Here is a 17,881-nt window from a genome sequence, read left to right as displayed (position 1 = left end):
CAGTAGGCACATATATAATTTATTATATTATTATAATATTATCATTATACTGTGATCACAATGATATAACTTTTACAGTAATTATACTTACGCCTTAAATAGTCAAATACTATTATGTGTATAATCTAATTATATAGGTACTATAAGGTTAAGGTACTTACTGTAATGTATATTTCAGACTCATGTTTTTAGTTATTGACAAACAGTTTTTATTGACCTAAAAAACCTTAATGATCAATTTCGTTTTAATTTATATTTCTTATTGTATCCTGTAATCTATAATTACATAATTAAACACATAATTCATCAATATTATTATTACCTAGTTGGACATTTTGTATAACGAGGTGAATTAATTAAAAACAAAATTGAGTATTCTTAATTTATTTCATAATGATACACAATATTAGTTATTACACGAGAATAATATAGTTAAATTACATTATGGAGAATGCCATATTAATTTTAATGAAATATTAATTTATTAATTGATTGTGTTGTCGTTATACAATTGTGTGCTTAACTTAATAATTAGTATTTATGCTGTAGGGTGTTTATGTGCTTCGTGGTTATGGCCAGTGTGATCACCTGTTGTATGGTCATGGCCTGAGTGATCAGTTTCGTCGTGGTTATGGCCTGCATGGTCACTGCCTTCGTGGTTATGGCCTGCATGGTCTTCGTGGCTCGCGTGAGCTCCGTGGTTGTGGCCAGTGTGATCAACAGCACTATCTTGTTGAGATTGTTCACCTTCGTGATGACAGTGAGCACTCAAACATTGTTGTACCATGACAACTGCCACCAAAAGTAATACCATCTAAACAAAATATATGAGTTACAAATTTGTTTTGACATCTAATCTTTGAATGTTAATTACATGTCAATAGTAAGACAATTTGTTGTATAAATAATCATTCGATTATTATACATATAGAAACCTAATAAAGTAATATACCTATATTATATTGTATTGGGGGCCTATCAAAAATAAATATTTTTTAATATTTGTCATGTTAATTTGATAAATTTTACAAGGAATACTTCAAAATAAATTTTGTCTCGAGTATAAAAACGTTAATTAGTAGATTTGAACATTATATTATATCAATAACTGGCTAATTTTTATAAAATTACATTTAACCTATCAAATATGTTTTTCTACATAACTAAAAATAAAAAAAACATTGTCTTTACTTTAACTTTAGTCAATAATTATCCTGAAGGGCTGTATATTATATAGACGTATAGTAAGTCTAGGAAGAGTTACACTACTAAAATTATTGCACAAACCCACCGAAACATTTTCCACCTATGCATTTAATTGAACTTAATACATAAGTCGCTAAACTGTACAAGTATCCGATAAAGTCAACAAAGTAATACAGAAATAAATTATTAATACATTATTGAATTATATATTGTTTAGAAACAGACAGTTTAAATATTATATAAAAAATAATTATTTAATACTATTAATTTTTGGAAATAATAATTGTTAACCGTCATTAGTAAATATGTGTTATAATAAATTACTTACAGAAAATTTCATGATGTTGAGTGTAAATGACTTTAGAAAAAATATCTTAGAATAACACTGTTGATAACTGTTTGTAAGAACTGTGAAGAAAACGTTGGTATACCTCTGTATAAATACACCGTGTTAAAGCGATAAAAAAATTATCTACAATAAATTATGTTGTTTTCTAATTTCCACTTCCATGTTTATTAAGATTGTTTTTAACTAACTAATTTGTATTTTTTTATAATCTCATAATATATTATTATTATTATTATTATTATTATTATTGTTAACAACCTATAACATTTTTACGTGCCTGATACAATTATTACACAATACCATTATCATAAGAAAGTAATTAACAATAATAAGTAGTAATAAGAAATTATGTATATTTATGCCATTTTTTAAACAATATATTGTTAAACTTGAATAACATTAAACCTTCTAAATTCTTAACGGATCGACGACGTAACAAAATTATATTATTTAAAAAAACTTAATTTGTGTTTGGCAGACGTTTGGCGTTATATAAAAATGCTTCAATTTTAAAATATGAGAGGGGTGTCTGGTAGAAAATTGCATCTAGTTGGTACTTAAAGGGCGGGGAGAGGGTCAAGAGTAAGTAATTTTAAACTTCAGTAGGTATCTTGTAAGATGGGAAAATGAATCAAGTTGGTGCATTGAGGAGGTAAAAGTTTAAAATTACCAGTAGTTTTAACAAGCACCTGGAAAAACATAAAAAAAATTAAGGAAAAGCTGGAATTTTTACGTGAAATCGGTTTTTGACAAAATCAATTTTGGTTTTTGGTGTCACTCTGAAACAATTTACCGTAGATACATACAATTTCCACTGAATATTTATATTAGCAATTTCGGTACACCATGACATTTTCAAAATATTACGATTTGTTTTGAGCTGTTTACGGATATTATCAGTTAAAATATCAAAAATACATAGACACAATCTTTTTTATAAGCAATTAAAGTTCGAAATTCGACGAAATTTAAAAATGTTTTTGTAATTAAATATTATAAAATGTTCAACTTTTATGGCTAAGGATTGAAAATGTAAAACAAGGTTTTACGTAAGTAGGCTATTCTATAACCAAAAAATCTAAAAAATCTAAAAACATAGTTTATTTTTATAGTTGTTTTATGTTCAAATTTGGACAAAATTAGATATTTAATCGAAGAAGGACGGTTTTGGTTTGTGTTATATTTTAAAAATATTATTCGTGGGTACGTGAAACTTCTAAAATATATTATTATTTATTATATACAAATATGATAATAACAAATAATTATAATTCAACTTAACCGGCTAACGTATTAATAGAGGATGTCGGCGCACTATTTGTTTTCTCTTTCTGTAGAAAGACGCGCAACATAGACAAAACGCATTAACGCAGAATCATTTTGTCTATGTTTTTAAATAGTCTTAGAGTAAAATCCCCTATTACAAAAAATATAAAGAATAATATATTTGAGGGAATGACATATTGATTTTATATTTTATTGTTATTTTACTTTGTATTCGACTTTCAAAATAAACAACAACATTTTGTAAATTTAAATTATGTTTAAATTGTTTTGAGACAATATTTAGACAGATCGATATGTCATTCACTCAAAACTATTATTCTCTATCTTTTTTGTAATGGTTGATTTTACTCTAAGATTACTTAAAAACATAGAAAAAATGATTCTGTGTAAATGCGTTTTGTCTATGTTGCGCGTGGACCAGAGAGAGAAAACAAATGGTGCGCTGATCATCCTCTTAATAATACCAATATGAATATAATATAAAATATCCTAGGCTGACAAACCACCTCCGCTCGGAATCGTTTTTCGTATTCAATGATATTATATCATTGAATTCAAATTTAACACCATCCATTAGTCACGCACTTGTAACCTACTGTACAGTCCACTTACCCGCTTTTGTTAGTTTTTTTTTTATAGAAGTTGAACCAAGTGTTCATTATCTGTCAATAAGTTTGAAAATTAAATACAAGAATTAAACAATTAAATATAATCCCTTATATAAGTCTTCTGAATACAACCTAAAAATACCAAATATACATAAGTAAGTACATAATTTATAGACATTTTAAGTTCAAATTTTGATGAAATTTGATATTTCAACCAAAAATATCATTCTTCCCTTGAATGGTTTTAATTATTTTGTTGTATTTTAAAAAAACATCATTGGCAGGGACTTTTTATAACTCATATTCGTACATTTTTCCTTTAATATATTCAAATTCTGATTTTTGGATTTTTGGAAATTTGTATTAAATTTGTATTTTTTAACTTGAATATTTCTATTTTAAGTAAGTACCATAATATTTTCATTAATTTATATTTGTTTACTTTTTTAAGGGTTGACCTAGCTGTGGTGATAGAAACTTATATTTTACAAAATTTAATGATTACAGTCTTTTTCCTGTAAATGGTTAAGCACTAAGCAGTACATTTTTTTTTAAATGTTAATGTATCTAAATCAAAATTTGGACTGGTAGTTTCTGAGTTACTAAAATGTATACACTACCTAGTAATAATAGTCCTTAATAATGGATATAAAAGTTATAAAATTAAGGGTAATTTAGGTTTTGATATGTGGGCTATGATGATTAGGAAATTGAAATTGTTTTTAAATTAAAATCTTATAATATGTATGTAGTTCTCATCGGAAAAAAGGAGTTTGCATCGTCACACGCTGTGGCACTTCTTATAAATGGTATTAAAAATGTAAGTATTTGAAAATATAGTCTTTCGGTAGGTATAATTAAAAATTTCAAAAATCAGAATTTGAATAAACGCACTGTTTAAGTATAATACAAGTTAATTATTCCTACAAAAATTCCTCTATTTTGTACTCATCGCTTTTGTTTCAGTTTTATTTTTAAGTTACGTAATAAACTATACAATCGATTCGTATATTGTACGCGTAATAGCTATGGTACCTATATATCTGTACTTTACTGACCACCCATTTAATCGGAACGGCGCATAATTCACGGACGTCGGGTGGTTTGAAACGCAGAGTTTGCAGGTCAATTTGGTGTACCTACCTACGGTTAAGATGTAAGTATAATTTTTTTATATCATTACGAAATATAAGTATTATATTTATTAGATACAACCTCTCTATTATTGTTTTAGTTGAATGTACAAACAATAATGATTAATGGCCGATAACAGGTTTAAAAATATTATGTTGGACTGGTGTAATCGTTTTATATCATAATATATATTATTATTTATAATATCATATTAAAACATATATTATATGGAGGTATGTACCTGTATAGTAAATAATATATAGAGGCTAATATTGTCCTAAGTACATTAAATGTGTTTAGTTAACATTAGATCGGTTATATACTTATGGTACATATATATATATATTATATGCATTCGGGAAGCCATAAATCGTATATATTTTGTATCCAATTACACGTGTTTTTCATAGCGGTGGGGCGGTGGTAAATATATAATTGTGTCGAAATAATAAAATAGTATTCATCCACCTATAACGCATTTATAATATAGTGTAACGTGCATTTAACAATGAAAACAACAGCCCGGTATTTATCGAAGAAAAAAATTTTATTTAAAAGAATATTGACCTCAAAAGTCAAGTCGACTATTGACCGGTATAAAAAATGTCGATTTTGGTTGACCAAGGGTTTGTTGCGCGTCGCAAACAATTGGAAAGAGACTGCGCCGTCGGCGAGAGGACGAACTGCAACAACAGCAGGGATCGACGGTATGTTTCTCGGATTGGACGAAAACAGAGACTTGTTGGTAAAACGTCTGAATGCCGGCCAAGATTTATACCCCAATTGTGATACGTCGGTTTGGCTAAGAAACTGTACTCGTGACATCCCGACTCCGGTCCAAGGGACAATCAAAGGTTAGTCATTCAAAAATTGTAATATTGACATTTATAACGACACAAATAATAATATTATGCAGGTAAGATACCGGAATGGTTATCAGGGTCGCTGCTACGAAACGGTCCGGGGAGTACACAAGTGGGAAGTTATGAGTTTAAACACATATTTGACAGCTCGGCTTTACTACACAGGTAAAAACGATAACTATGAATATTGAATTCTTAAAACTAGTTTTATATCAAATACATGATTTATTTATAGACTGTATTTACTATATTAACTATAAATTATTAATATTATTCACTTTGTAAACTTGTAAATCTATGCTATAATAGGTTTGCATTCAAAAATGGAACAATATCATATCAGTGTAGATTTTTGGAGTCAAACACATATAAAAAAAATAAAGCAGCCCAAAGAATTGTCATTACCGAATTTGGAACCAGGGCGTGTCCCGATCCTTGTAATACAATTTTCCACAGGTATGTACTACCAAGTACAGGTAGGTATCAATTATAAATATTTTTGTCAATACTAAAATATTAGTTTTAGTGTAATGAAATAGAAACATTGGATTAATACACATTTACTAATACTATACTATACGGTATAGACATATCGCTGATGCGATACCATCAAATATAATACATGTCTTAATTACATTTACATTATTAACAAATATAAAATAATAAAACCATTTATAGCCAATAACTACTTTTACTACATTTTCCTAATCACCTTACATAATATTATGATATTTTGAAAAAAATAAAGTTGTATTTTATTAAAATAAATTAAAATACTGATAAATACAAAATCAATATAAATTAAAAACAAATTCACAAACTATAATTCGTCCATCGTCTCTTTTACTACCTATATTATAAAATCTATCCTCATTATATGGAACACTGCACAATCATTAGCAATGTACTAATGCAGTCTCATATAGCCATAGTACCTAGTGATTATATATTTATATAACATATAAATTATAACATATATTGTTATATTGTAAATAAAAGTATTGTTAATTCTAACATTTAGAACTTGAGGAAACGAGATGGATAAAAAATATGATAAGACGTATTCTAATTTATTATTCAAATGTTTTATTGTTATTTAATAATAATTTTAAGTGTTTAAACAACAATGAAACATCTGAATAATAAATTTGAATACCTACATTATACTCTTATCCATCTCGTTTCGTTAAGTTCTAAAAAATTCTTTGGCAAGGACAAAAGTCCATTTAGAGTTGTTAAGTTTTAAGCGTACACGTGTACACAATAATAGATTAAAATTTTATGACCAACTACCTACCTACTAATAAACAATATTAATACAATACGTATCAGAGCAGGTGTCAACACTAAAAAATTAATTAGTTATGAATTTATAATATAGTTTGAGTTATATGCTTGATAAATATATTGGCGGGTGGATACATGAAGAGTTGAAAAAATATTACCATTAATATTACATTTTCATTAAACATTTTAATTTCAGAGCATTAAATATTATTAATTTGTTGATTTTTAAACACAATGATATAATATTGAATATCCAATTGTACATCAGAAAATCTAGCCATTTTCAATAATTGTCATCAGAAATCCCAACATAGCTGCATTATATATAATACACACTACCTATATGTATTGCAAGGATTGAAGATTATTATAGTTTATTTACTTACTTTTTAAATTTTTCATCAAAAATAAAAACGAAGAATTTTAAATTTAGATTAAATTGAACAATATGTTTTAATGTCATAGGTACCTAATTTATAATAATTAAATATTAATAATTTAACTAACTGGAGTTTAATATTTTACTTTTAGGCTATAATTGTTTTTCCATTTTGAAATATATTGAGAAAAATGTATTGGTACAACACAATAATTATAATTCTATCATAAATAATACCAAATGTTTACTTATCAAAAGTAAATACTATTTTTCAAAATTAATCTACCATACTACCTATAATATTATTTAGTCTTGATAAATCATTAAATTGTAACAGAACACATATAAATATATACAGACATTATAACTTCAGGTTGAATATAGATATTTTTTTCTAAATTCCACTGATACGTATTATCATAGTACATATTAATATTCTTTGTATTTTTTTTTTGCGTTCGCATACGTCCTATATATGTGTACATAGGTATGGTAAATTAATATCTATGACAAATCGATGAACGTGACAGATATTCACGTAGATACGGCTTTTGTAACTGATATATTATATACGTATTATATGTATTTACTGAATGTTGTGTTGGCCAACAGGAAAAAAATACCAACAATGTAATTAAATAGGAATAACAAATTCAACAGAGAACAATAAACAATTATATTAACTAAACTCTAAATGTCAAATATCATTAATAAGCAATAATTATGAATTACTAATAGCGCATAAATCTGGAGGTACCTCCATCCAGGATTAAATCATTAATTATAAATAAATTGAAAAAAGAAATCAATGTTAAATGTATTAAAATGTAATTGCAACGATTAGAAAAAGAGCTTGGATAATTACGAGAGTTAATTAATATACTAATATGACATTAATATTTATAACTATAATAACTATACTATAAGAGCAAGTGTATCTAATATCTGTAAATAAAAAAGTTAGTTAGTTTGTTTTTATTTAATCATAATAGTACGATTACATTAATTTACTCATTCGAATTTTGTTTGCGCTATAATGGTAGTATCATTAAAACTGATCTGTATAATTGACACAATTGTTTGAAATTTGTGATTATCACTTCGAATATGGAACGCCAGAATATCTGAATATTTACTATAATCTATAGGTACACTACCACAAAAACCTGAAAAACCATATTATTTATGATTTATTATTTTACCATGCATCGTATAAAATATCAAGTTTTCATATTATTATTGTTATTTGCCTTTTGTTATGCATTTACTTTACCTAGCTAGTACATATTATAGTATCTATACTCTTTACAGTCTACCTCTATACTTTAAATTATTTTCATTTCAGTCGGAGCATTGGGCTTCCAAAAAACTATAATTTGAAAAAAGCCATTGGAAACCAAAGAGTTTGAGTGTGTTAGTAATTTCGAGTGAAATCTTGAGTTAAGTTTGGTTTCTCATTTTGTCTTAATGTACCGATTTTCAAACTATTGTGGATTGTGTTGTTTGAGATAATATATCAATATTATATGTACTAGGGTTCAGAAGTTATCAGATGGATCTGAACATCTAAGATTTGAGTTTAAATTACCAAAGTTATATTTTTCCATAAAAATATACTCAACTGAATAAAAATATACTTTTATTTTAGGTTTTCTAATGTATTTAAATGGGGAGACAATCAATCAGACAATGCGATGATATCTATTTACCCAATCGGCGATGAGTATTTTGCATTTACCGAGTATCCAACAATGATCAAAATTGATCCTACAACTCTCGAAACACTTACAACTGTAAATATAATACAATATTAATACTAAACAATAACCAAATAAGCGTATATAATATTATTGAAATAATAAATATATGTTCAAATTGTTGTATTTAAAAAATAGGATCATAATTATTATTACTTACTATTTAATCGTTTTTTTTTTTAAATAGTTTTTTTGTATTAATATAAGATTGAACACGAACGGTAAGTACGCATTATGCATATTGCACATTACATCATAAAATATGAACTATTGGCCTACTGGCTACTATATTTCAAGTTATATGTTTTTTTATGCATATAATATGATATATGTAGATATGTTGTAATAATAATGAAAATAGTATAATATTGTTAAAGATCATAACAATCGTTTTAAATTACATTGGAATTTTATCTTTTACATACACATGTAAAGTACGTTCATAAATATTATTATGATGTATGCATGTGTGTGTGTTTGCGTTTGTGTTAAATTCTGTTTTTGAACAAATAAAATGTTGATATATTGTCAATTATGGTAAAAATGTAAAAATTTATTTAGAGATATGATTGTTATTTCTAATTTTCACATTTAAGCACGTTTCGTGGTTGAACGAATTTATAAACAAAAATTATAAAGTATAATAGCGGTAGGCATATTCTTGCATAATTAATACAGTCAAACGTAGTTAACTCGAAGCTGAAAGGCCTGACCAGAAAATTAAGTTATTCAAGATTTCGAGTTATCCAAGAATAATATAACTATAGAAATTTCTAAGGACCGGGAGTAAAGTTTGAGGTATCGACGGTTTCGAGTTAACCATTCGTTCGACTGTATTAAGAATAAAGCGACAGGTGTCAGCGCACTATATATTTGTTTTCTCCCCCCTCCCCGCATACACAACAAATTTTCGTTCAGCGGAACCAACCTATTGTGTTGTTGGCTTTTACAAAATAAATTACCTTTTATAAAACTTAAAGTTGATAACATATTATATCCGCGTTTGTACGTCGTATTTTTACTAGCATTTTTAAATTGTAAAATTTTACGTTTGTCATATTTATAACTGGCAAACATACAAATTGAAACATCGTAAAAAAATCCAAGTACAGATAATGATATTATAACTTTAAGTTTGATAATATTGGTCAAATCATTACTTATAATATTTTAAAGCATTAACAACGCTATATACCCATAGATTGGTTCTGCCGACCTTCAATTCTGATTGAAAATGAAAACCAATAGTGCACTGACATCTTCATAACGGACATTTTTCCAATTAGATAGACATTGGTTGTCTGACCGGTATTGTTCATCATACTGCTCACCCACATGTGGCAGCCGATGGTGCCGTTTTCAATTTAGCGACAGTTCCAAAAATTGATGGACCTCATTATTGCGTGGTTAAATTTCCTCGGGTTGATTCAGGTAGGGCCCCAGACAGTATTTAAAAGCACTGTATTAGTCAGTATAACACGTTTCCACCAAAAAATATATAATTTTTTTGGAAGTATTAACAAGTTTTAGATTTCTAAACATACATAACGATTGTTTTTATTAAGATATTTAATTATTTTTATATTGTAGGTGCATAAAATTATAAGTTTATTGCGTGTATTAAAATGAGTTTAGAAGCCGGGAATTTAGCACGTTCAAAGAGTGGGCTTTACTAACTTGTTTATTATTTATTTTTTTATGTTTTTTTTTAAAGTATTTATATTTTATTGACTAGGTATACAAATTTTATCGTACCTATCCAACCAACTCACGACTTTGGAACTGTGGTACAGAGTTCTCATTATTGCCATTATTACTTAATTATTATTCTCATAATAAATTTTAATTTTATTTAACATTAGGTATATTGTATACAGATAGGTATTTAATAACATGTTGATATAATATTAGTTATACTGATTGTCAATATTGCATTGTATTTTAAATAAACTTACTGTACAAAAACAGCTTTTAAATGTCATTGGGTAAATTATTTTTTTGTTCGCCAAGAAACTGGATACCGGTATTCGACGGACGAAATGTTTGGGCGAATGTGCATCGTGGCTACCATCAAGTGTCGGTGGCCCCTACATCCTGGGTATATGCATTCTTTCGGGATGACGGAACATTATTTCGTCGTAGTCGAACAGCCCTTAAGCATTTCATTGTCCACTGCCGTGGTTAACAGATTCAAAGGAGATCCGCTGTCTAGTGCACTAAAATGGTTTCAGGACTGCCCCGTAAGTAACAATTTTCGGTGTCCATAATTATAATACATTTATGAAAATAATAAAATAATAAATAATAGTATATTGCAATATTAGTTATTACGAATGAACGATTCGGATTGTCTGTAAGTACAGGGCACCGCTTGTGTTGGTACACTATTTCGCTAGTCTTTACTTACTTTAAATATACTTATAAAGTTAGAACTAATAACCAACCTGTCTAATATATCTGATTTTTATAGAGAAAAATACTCCAAATAATATTCTGCTTTAGAATATGAAATTTGTAAAACGTATATTATTGTTATTAAAAACAGTAAAAATCTTAAAAAATTATAGACAAAAAATATAATTGTGCAAATGTTTTGTAACGATCCAAAACGTTATTGTTTTCTGAAATAATTAGTGTTTTACTGCCTTACGTTAAATGGATCAGTATCACCCTGTATATAAATATAAATGTTATAAATTATTTTATTATAATATATCTATATGTAATGTTTCCAAACTATGTAACTCTGTATTAATCCTTTGCATACATATGTATTTATTTATTTATTTCATACAGAGTAAACTCCATTTACAATAACAAATTACATCAGCAAAACGTATGTTACACATCACTATATCAGTATACTAAATTAAAACAGCGTAACAATTTTTAATACACAAATAATAATAAAATATTTTTAAAAATATATATAAAAATCATTTACATATTGGTATAATAATCGATAACATTTAACAAGTCTATTTTTTAAATAGTTTTATAAATTTTTTTTTTAATTATTGTATATAGACTCTAATTCACTTGATTTCACGATCTGATGGCAAAACGGTGAAGACATTTAAATCGGATGCGTTCTTTTATCTCCACATAATAAATCAGTACGAAGAAGACGATCACATAGTGATCGATATTTGTTGTTACCGAGATCCGTCCATGATCGACTGCATGTTCGTCGAAGCATTACAAGTAAAGTTTTAATATTTTTTAAATTTATTAAAATGTATTATTTAATTATATATGTATGTTGATTTAAACCTTTTGTGTACATTGGCTTTTATGAACAGTAAAAGTCCGTAAACACTAAACATGCATCGCCACTGTTTTAGTGGCTTTTTTTTATCTCACGTGGGGGTGGATATGCATTATGCAAAATATATGTTAGGTGCCGGTACGATTAAGTTATAGCCTATATATTGATAACCAAACCAGGTAAACATGGTAATGTGGTATGGCCACAAATATTGATATACATTTTGGAAACATAAATCATTACAATATTGTAATCACCATTATCAATGACTGTTTACTATAATATCATTGTACCTATCACAGATATAATATACTATTGTAATTTTAATTTTAATATAAAATAATTTTATTTACTTTGCCCATACTATTTTAAATTTTTAGCAATTCTTCTTTATTCGTATAAATTGTATAGCGTATGTTACATTTTACACGCTCAATTGTTATTATCAAACCAGCTAAATAGACTTTTATTTCAGAATCTCAACAAAAACCCAGATTATGCAGCCATGTTTCGCAGCAGGCCTTTGAGATTCGTGTTGCCAGTTAACTGCGACAATCCTATAAGTGGCGATGTCGAAAACGACCACTTGTATGTTTCCCCCGAAAAGCTATGCGATTTGGGTTGTGAAACACCCAGGATTAATGAATTCAATATTGGGAAAAAATACAGGTTTTTTTATGCAATATCATCCGATGTTGACGCTGAAAACCCTGGAACGGTAATTATTGTGGTTGGATTCGTTATAATTTATATAATACTTATGAAGTGCAAAACAGTTATATATAGACAAATTACATATTATATTATGCAGGGTTATTTAAATTAGGATGATGGTAGAGTCAGTAGCGTATCTAGGAATTTTTTTCAAGAAAGGAGGTCATAAGATGTTTAATATAGACATTCCGTACACACATATTATATTCATATTATTATATAAATGTTATATTGTGTACAAAATTTGGTATCCGGGGGGGGATATTACCCCTATATCCCCCCCCCCCATACGTAGATACGCCTCTGGGTACTATCACTGCAAATACAGTACGGTGTTAACCATTTTATAAATGTTTGTACTTTGTAAACATATTCAAAATGGTCGTTCGTGAACGGCGAAGTCATAAAATATGGTGGTTAACAGTGTTTTCTTATTATGTAACTTAAAATAATTGCTAAATGTGAGCACAATAAATAATATTTTTTTAAATTTTATTATTTTTAATCTAGGATTTATAGAATCTGTACATAAAAAAGTACAATTAGCATAAAGGATGTTTTTTAAAAATTATGATATATGTAGCAGCTTGAATTACTTGAGGGAAGAACCAAGGCACTTCGGCGTGAATTAATAAATTATTTAGGTTTTTTTAGATTGTGGTATTATTTGTAATTTTGTGCTGCAAGTTTGGTTAGGACTGTTGTAAGAAGTGAGAGCGGTGGATTTACGAATGCTCGGAAGTCACTGATAAATTTAGATAATATTAATAATATTAATACATAAAAAATATTTATTATATAATATTTTGTATTATATTTTATTTTAATCAGCTCATTAAAGTGGATACGTACAATAAAACTTGTAAAACATGGTGTGAACAGAACGTATACCCTAGCGAACCAATTTTTGTTTCTTTACCAGACGCCGAAGTAAGTATAAATCATTTTCATTAAATCTGATATTATTTGTCTATAAAGGTAGTTCTATAATTTATGTACAAGGAACAACAATAAATTAATATAACAATGTTTTTTTTTACTAAATTATGATTTAATAAATCTTTATATATAAATATGAAAATTAAAACCGTTGAGGCCTATGTTTTTGAAATTGAAGAGCTAATTTCGGAGAAGGTTTATGGCATTTGATCGATTCTCTAACTTAATAAACAAAGGAGTTATCAATTATTATAAATAATGGCCTGTTACGTAATAATAAATAATAATAATAAATCAGTATTATTCTCAACTCCTATAACCCATAGTAACCATTAATAAACAACAATTTCTATCGTAAATCTTAAAATTCCTGTTTGAGAACCTACCAGGGGTGATCAATTCCCTTTTTAAATTAGTCTATGACACTCACAAAGAATGTGGCTTTCTATTGGTGAAAGATTTTTTGAAATCGGTTCGGTAGTTCCAGAGATTACCCTCAACAATGGTAACTAACAACTTCTCTTTATATAATAGTATAGACTAGCTGATCCCGTGTACTTCGTTGCCCGTTAAATGTATCAACTCTATATGACTCAAACTTTGTTCAATTCGTTATTTAATATTCGGTGTATATAGTATTCAAAATTTATCTTAACTTTTCCGTTTCCCGGAATAAAAATTCTGATACGCAGCAGTACATTATCAGGTATGTATGTATGTATGCTGTTTGTACGTATGATTTAACTCTAAAGTATCAAAGTTATACCAAGTATGTCGTTTTTACTTAATATAATCAATATATACAAAATCGTATCCTAACCTAACCGTACTAAAATCCGATAAATGAAATAAAAAACAAATTTAACCCTTTGTAAATATTAACCTATCTTCTTCCCAGAAGACTACCAACTAACTAACTAACCAACTAACTATATAAATACATAGACTATATAACTATACAGACTAAACTCTGGAACTACTTATCAGATCTTATATGTATATTGACAAAAGACAATAATACAAATCAACAAATATGTCCGATTAACCAATAGCAACCAATATATTATACACAGGTGGATTTTCCTAAAATTTTCTTTTATATAAACCTTCTCCGTGAAATACTCTTTCGTTTAAAAAAAAAAATCAAGACATTTATAATATATACAAGAAGATCTGATAAGTAGTTCCAGAGTTTAGTCTGTATAGTTATAGTCTGTGTATTGATATAGTTAAATATACCTATATATAAATTAATGTTTGTGGGTAGATTAGACCTCTGGGAAGAAGATAGGTTAATTTACAAAGGGTTAAATTTGTTTTTTTTTTATTCATCGGATTTTAGTACGGTTATAGGTTAGGATAGGATTTTGTATAAATTGATTATATTAATCCACTGTAGGTGGAATTAAGTAAAAACGACAAACTTGGTATAAATTTAATACTTTAGAGTTATACACTATAATCATACACTTACGCACAAACAGCATGGGGTCCGCAGGTAGATTGCCTACCTGATAATGTACTGCTGTGAATCAGAATTTTTATTCCGGGCAACGGAAAAGTTAAGATAAATTTTGAACACCATACACCGAATATTAAATAACGAATTGAACAAAGTTTGAGTCATAAAGAGTTGATACATTTAACGGGCAACGAAGTGCTCGGGATCAGCTAGTATATTATAAGTTATAACTATGCCGAATTGTATAAAAAAATGTATTCATTTAACGGTTCACTAAAATGGTGTCCGCATAAATCATGCTTAAGAGACCATTTGGTATCACTATTCACTATTGCAGATTCCTAGATTCCTTAAATGTAAAATGATTGTTATTAGTGCAACCGACATTAATCTACTTTTATTATAGTCTCCGATTAAATTATATTTAGAGGATGTCTGAGTAATATTTGTTTTCTTACTCTGACACACGCGCAACGTAGCAAATTTGAGTCCAGTATGTTATCCAACATGGTGTAGTTAACATTACTATTAGAACTAATTGACCTATTATCAAACTCAACGTTAATAACATTGTCTTTGTTCTTACGTTGACTTATTTACGATATTTAAATTTTAAGACGAGATGAGCATTTTTAAATTGTACATACTCATATCTCGGATAAAAATTTAAATATCGTTAAAAACAAACAACTGAACACTGATATTGTTCTCCACTTTAAATTTGGACAAACCACTATAATATTAAAACTAACAACACAATGTTGGTTATGTTACTGAACAAACATTTTCTACGCATTGCGCATGTGTCAGGCAAAGAAAACATTTTTAAAAAAAGTAGTGCATTTTTGTATAGCCGTTTTGTCAGTGAAAACTGCAGACCGATAATGTGACACTATGAAAATATAAATATGTAATATGTTTATAAGAAAAATCATTAACTGTTTATGTACACAGGATGAAGACGACGGTGTAGTTTTATCGTCAATCATTTGGGGTGGATCGGAGTGTGAAAACCAAGCTGGAGTAATAGTTTTGGACGCGAAGAGTTGGACAGAGATAGGGCGAGCTGTTTTTGTCACTCAGTCACCAGTTCCTAAATGCTTACATGGTTGGTATGCTGCTGCTCTATAAAAAAAAACTTGTCATCGAAAGTACAATCATAACAAATATATAGTTATTTTTGACAATTTTATTATTATTGATCATCATAATAGATTTTGAAATTATAATACCTACCTATTATAATAATATATTGTATTCTATACTTGCATATTATAATATTAAATGTGCTTTACAATGAGTTTTGAAACCAATGGAATTATTATAGTACCTATAAGCCACAAAGGGTATATTTTCATCCTAAGACTTATTATAATCTCTTATAAATAAACATCTAGTCATTCTATTACTTCTATCATTGATTATATAAATCATGGTTTATATATAGAATAATGAATAAAAAATTGTTAATAATTTGAACATAATTTTAATTTGATATAGGTAATCAATCATATACCTATATAATTGTAAATATACATAAATATGTAACCCAAAAAAATTTTTTAAAAAAATAAAGTAGGTATCTTTGTGGTGTGACGTTTTTTCTGCTTTTAGGGTAAACTTGTATGTGATTCTCGAGAAATTTAAATATTTACTTCGATGTATAAATGTAATGATATTTTCTATAAAAAAATGTTGGTAACCGTAGGAAAAATATATTAACTGTGTAACATATGACTTATATTATAATGTAAAAAATGTATAACCATGTGTAAAATATTTTATAAATTAAACCAGACATTATTATCAAATGTTATCGTCAACCATGACCTCCTGTTTAGAACAAATATATAGCACATAAGCTATCAGACCATTTGCGGTCAATGTATTTTTCTTTTCATTAGCGATCAATTATTTAAAATGACTTAAATATTTTTACGATAACGTATATTTACGTATACGAAATTATAAGTGCTATAATATAGTATATGAGCTCATTATATTACTATAATGATGAATGAATGATGTTGATAAATTGGTAGACGATAACTAAATAACACGTGGAAAATATTCACTGACATAATTAATTGTACAACACAATTTTGTTCTAACCCAGCAGATTATTTGTTTTATTGAACCATTTGTAATGTTTGTGGACTGGATTTTTTCCTTAAATCAGCCACTGTGACTTCCTCTAACCTGGGAGACCCCCCTCCCTCCACAAACATAGATTTAGCCAATGCTGGGCACTAACTATTTTTAAAGTTAGAAGTTAATTAATTAATTAATTAGTTAATTAATTTAATATCATAAAAATTAAAAATATTTTGTTAATGGGTCATATTTATTATAATTTAATACTGTTTTCTTTATAGGTAACAACATATACATTTATGTTTTAATCTAACTAAGTTACTATATTTTTACGTAAAATAAATACATAACTCGTTAATTTTTTTTAAATATTATAATATAACTTGCCCAGGTTTTGGATTTAGCTACAATGATTTGCACAATAATACAATAAGTTACTGGTTGTAAGACTTGCTGGAAAATAAAATACACAGATTATAATTTCATTAGTTGCATTGATTGTTTGTAAGGACTATGCCCCCCTCAACAGAAATT

General features: G+C 27.6%; 2 protein-coding genes across 4 annotated transcripts; one reads left to right on the top strand and one right to left on the bottom strand.

Moving 5' to 3' along the window:
- Positions 1–368: 368 nt before the first annotated feature.
- LOC132941059 (urease accessory protein UreE-like) lies at positions 369–1,694 on the bottom strand. Its single transcript, XM_061008911.1, has 2 exons — positions 1,535–1,694; positions 369–814 (listed from the first exon to the last, which is right to left on the bottom strand). Exons 1-2 carry the CDS (start codon positions 1,544–1,546, stop codon positions 539–541), a joined length of 288 nt encoding a protein of 95 aa, XP_060864894.1. The 5' UTR covers positions 1,547–1,694; the 3' UTR covers positions 369–538.
- Positions 1,695–4,421: 2,727 nt separating this feature from the next.
- On the top strand, positions 4,422–17,585 carry LOC132941979 (carotenoid isomerooxygenase). 3 transcript variants are annotated; one of them, XM_061010258.1, is made up of 12 exons: positions 4,422–4,606; positions 4,685–4,817; positions 5,075–5,438; positions 5,501–5,612; positions 5,757–5,903; positions 8,762–8,906; positions 10,157–10,301; positions 10,881–11,110; positions 11,898–12,074; positions 12,614–12,856; positions 13,684–13,782; positions 16,208–17,585. In XM_061010258.1, the coding sequence occupies exons 2-12, from the start codon at positions 4,812–4,814 to the stop codon at positions 16,382–16,384; spliced, it is 1,845 nt and encodes a 614-aa protein (XP_060866241.1). In that variant the 5' UTR covers positions 4,422–4,606; positions 4,685–4,811; the 3' UTR covers positions 16,385–17,585. The 3 variants fall into 3 exon arrangements, with proteins under 3 accessions (XP_060866241.1, XP_060866242.1, XP_060866243.1); XM_061010259.1 differs by having other exon boundaries at positions 4,423–4,606; positions 5,210–5,438; XM_061010260.1 differs by lacking the exon at positions 4,685–4,817 and having other exon boundaries at positions 4,424–4,606; positions 5,210–5,438.
- The last annotated feature ends 296 nt before the right edge of the window (positions 17,586–17,881 follow it).

Source organism: Metopolophium dirhodum, chromosome 3 (assembly GCF_019925205.1).
Source record: "Metopolophium dirhodum isolate CAU chromosome 3, ASM1992520v1, whole genome shotgun sequence".
NCBI lineage: Eukaryota > Metazoa > Arthropoda > Insecta > Hemiptera > Aphididae > Metopolophium > Metopolophium dirhodum.
This window is presented reverse-complemented; position numbering and strand designations above follow the sequence as displayed.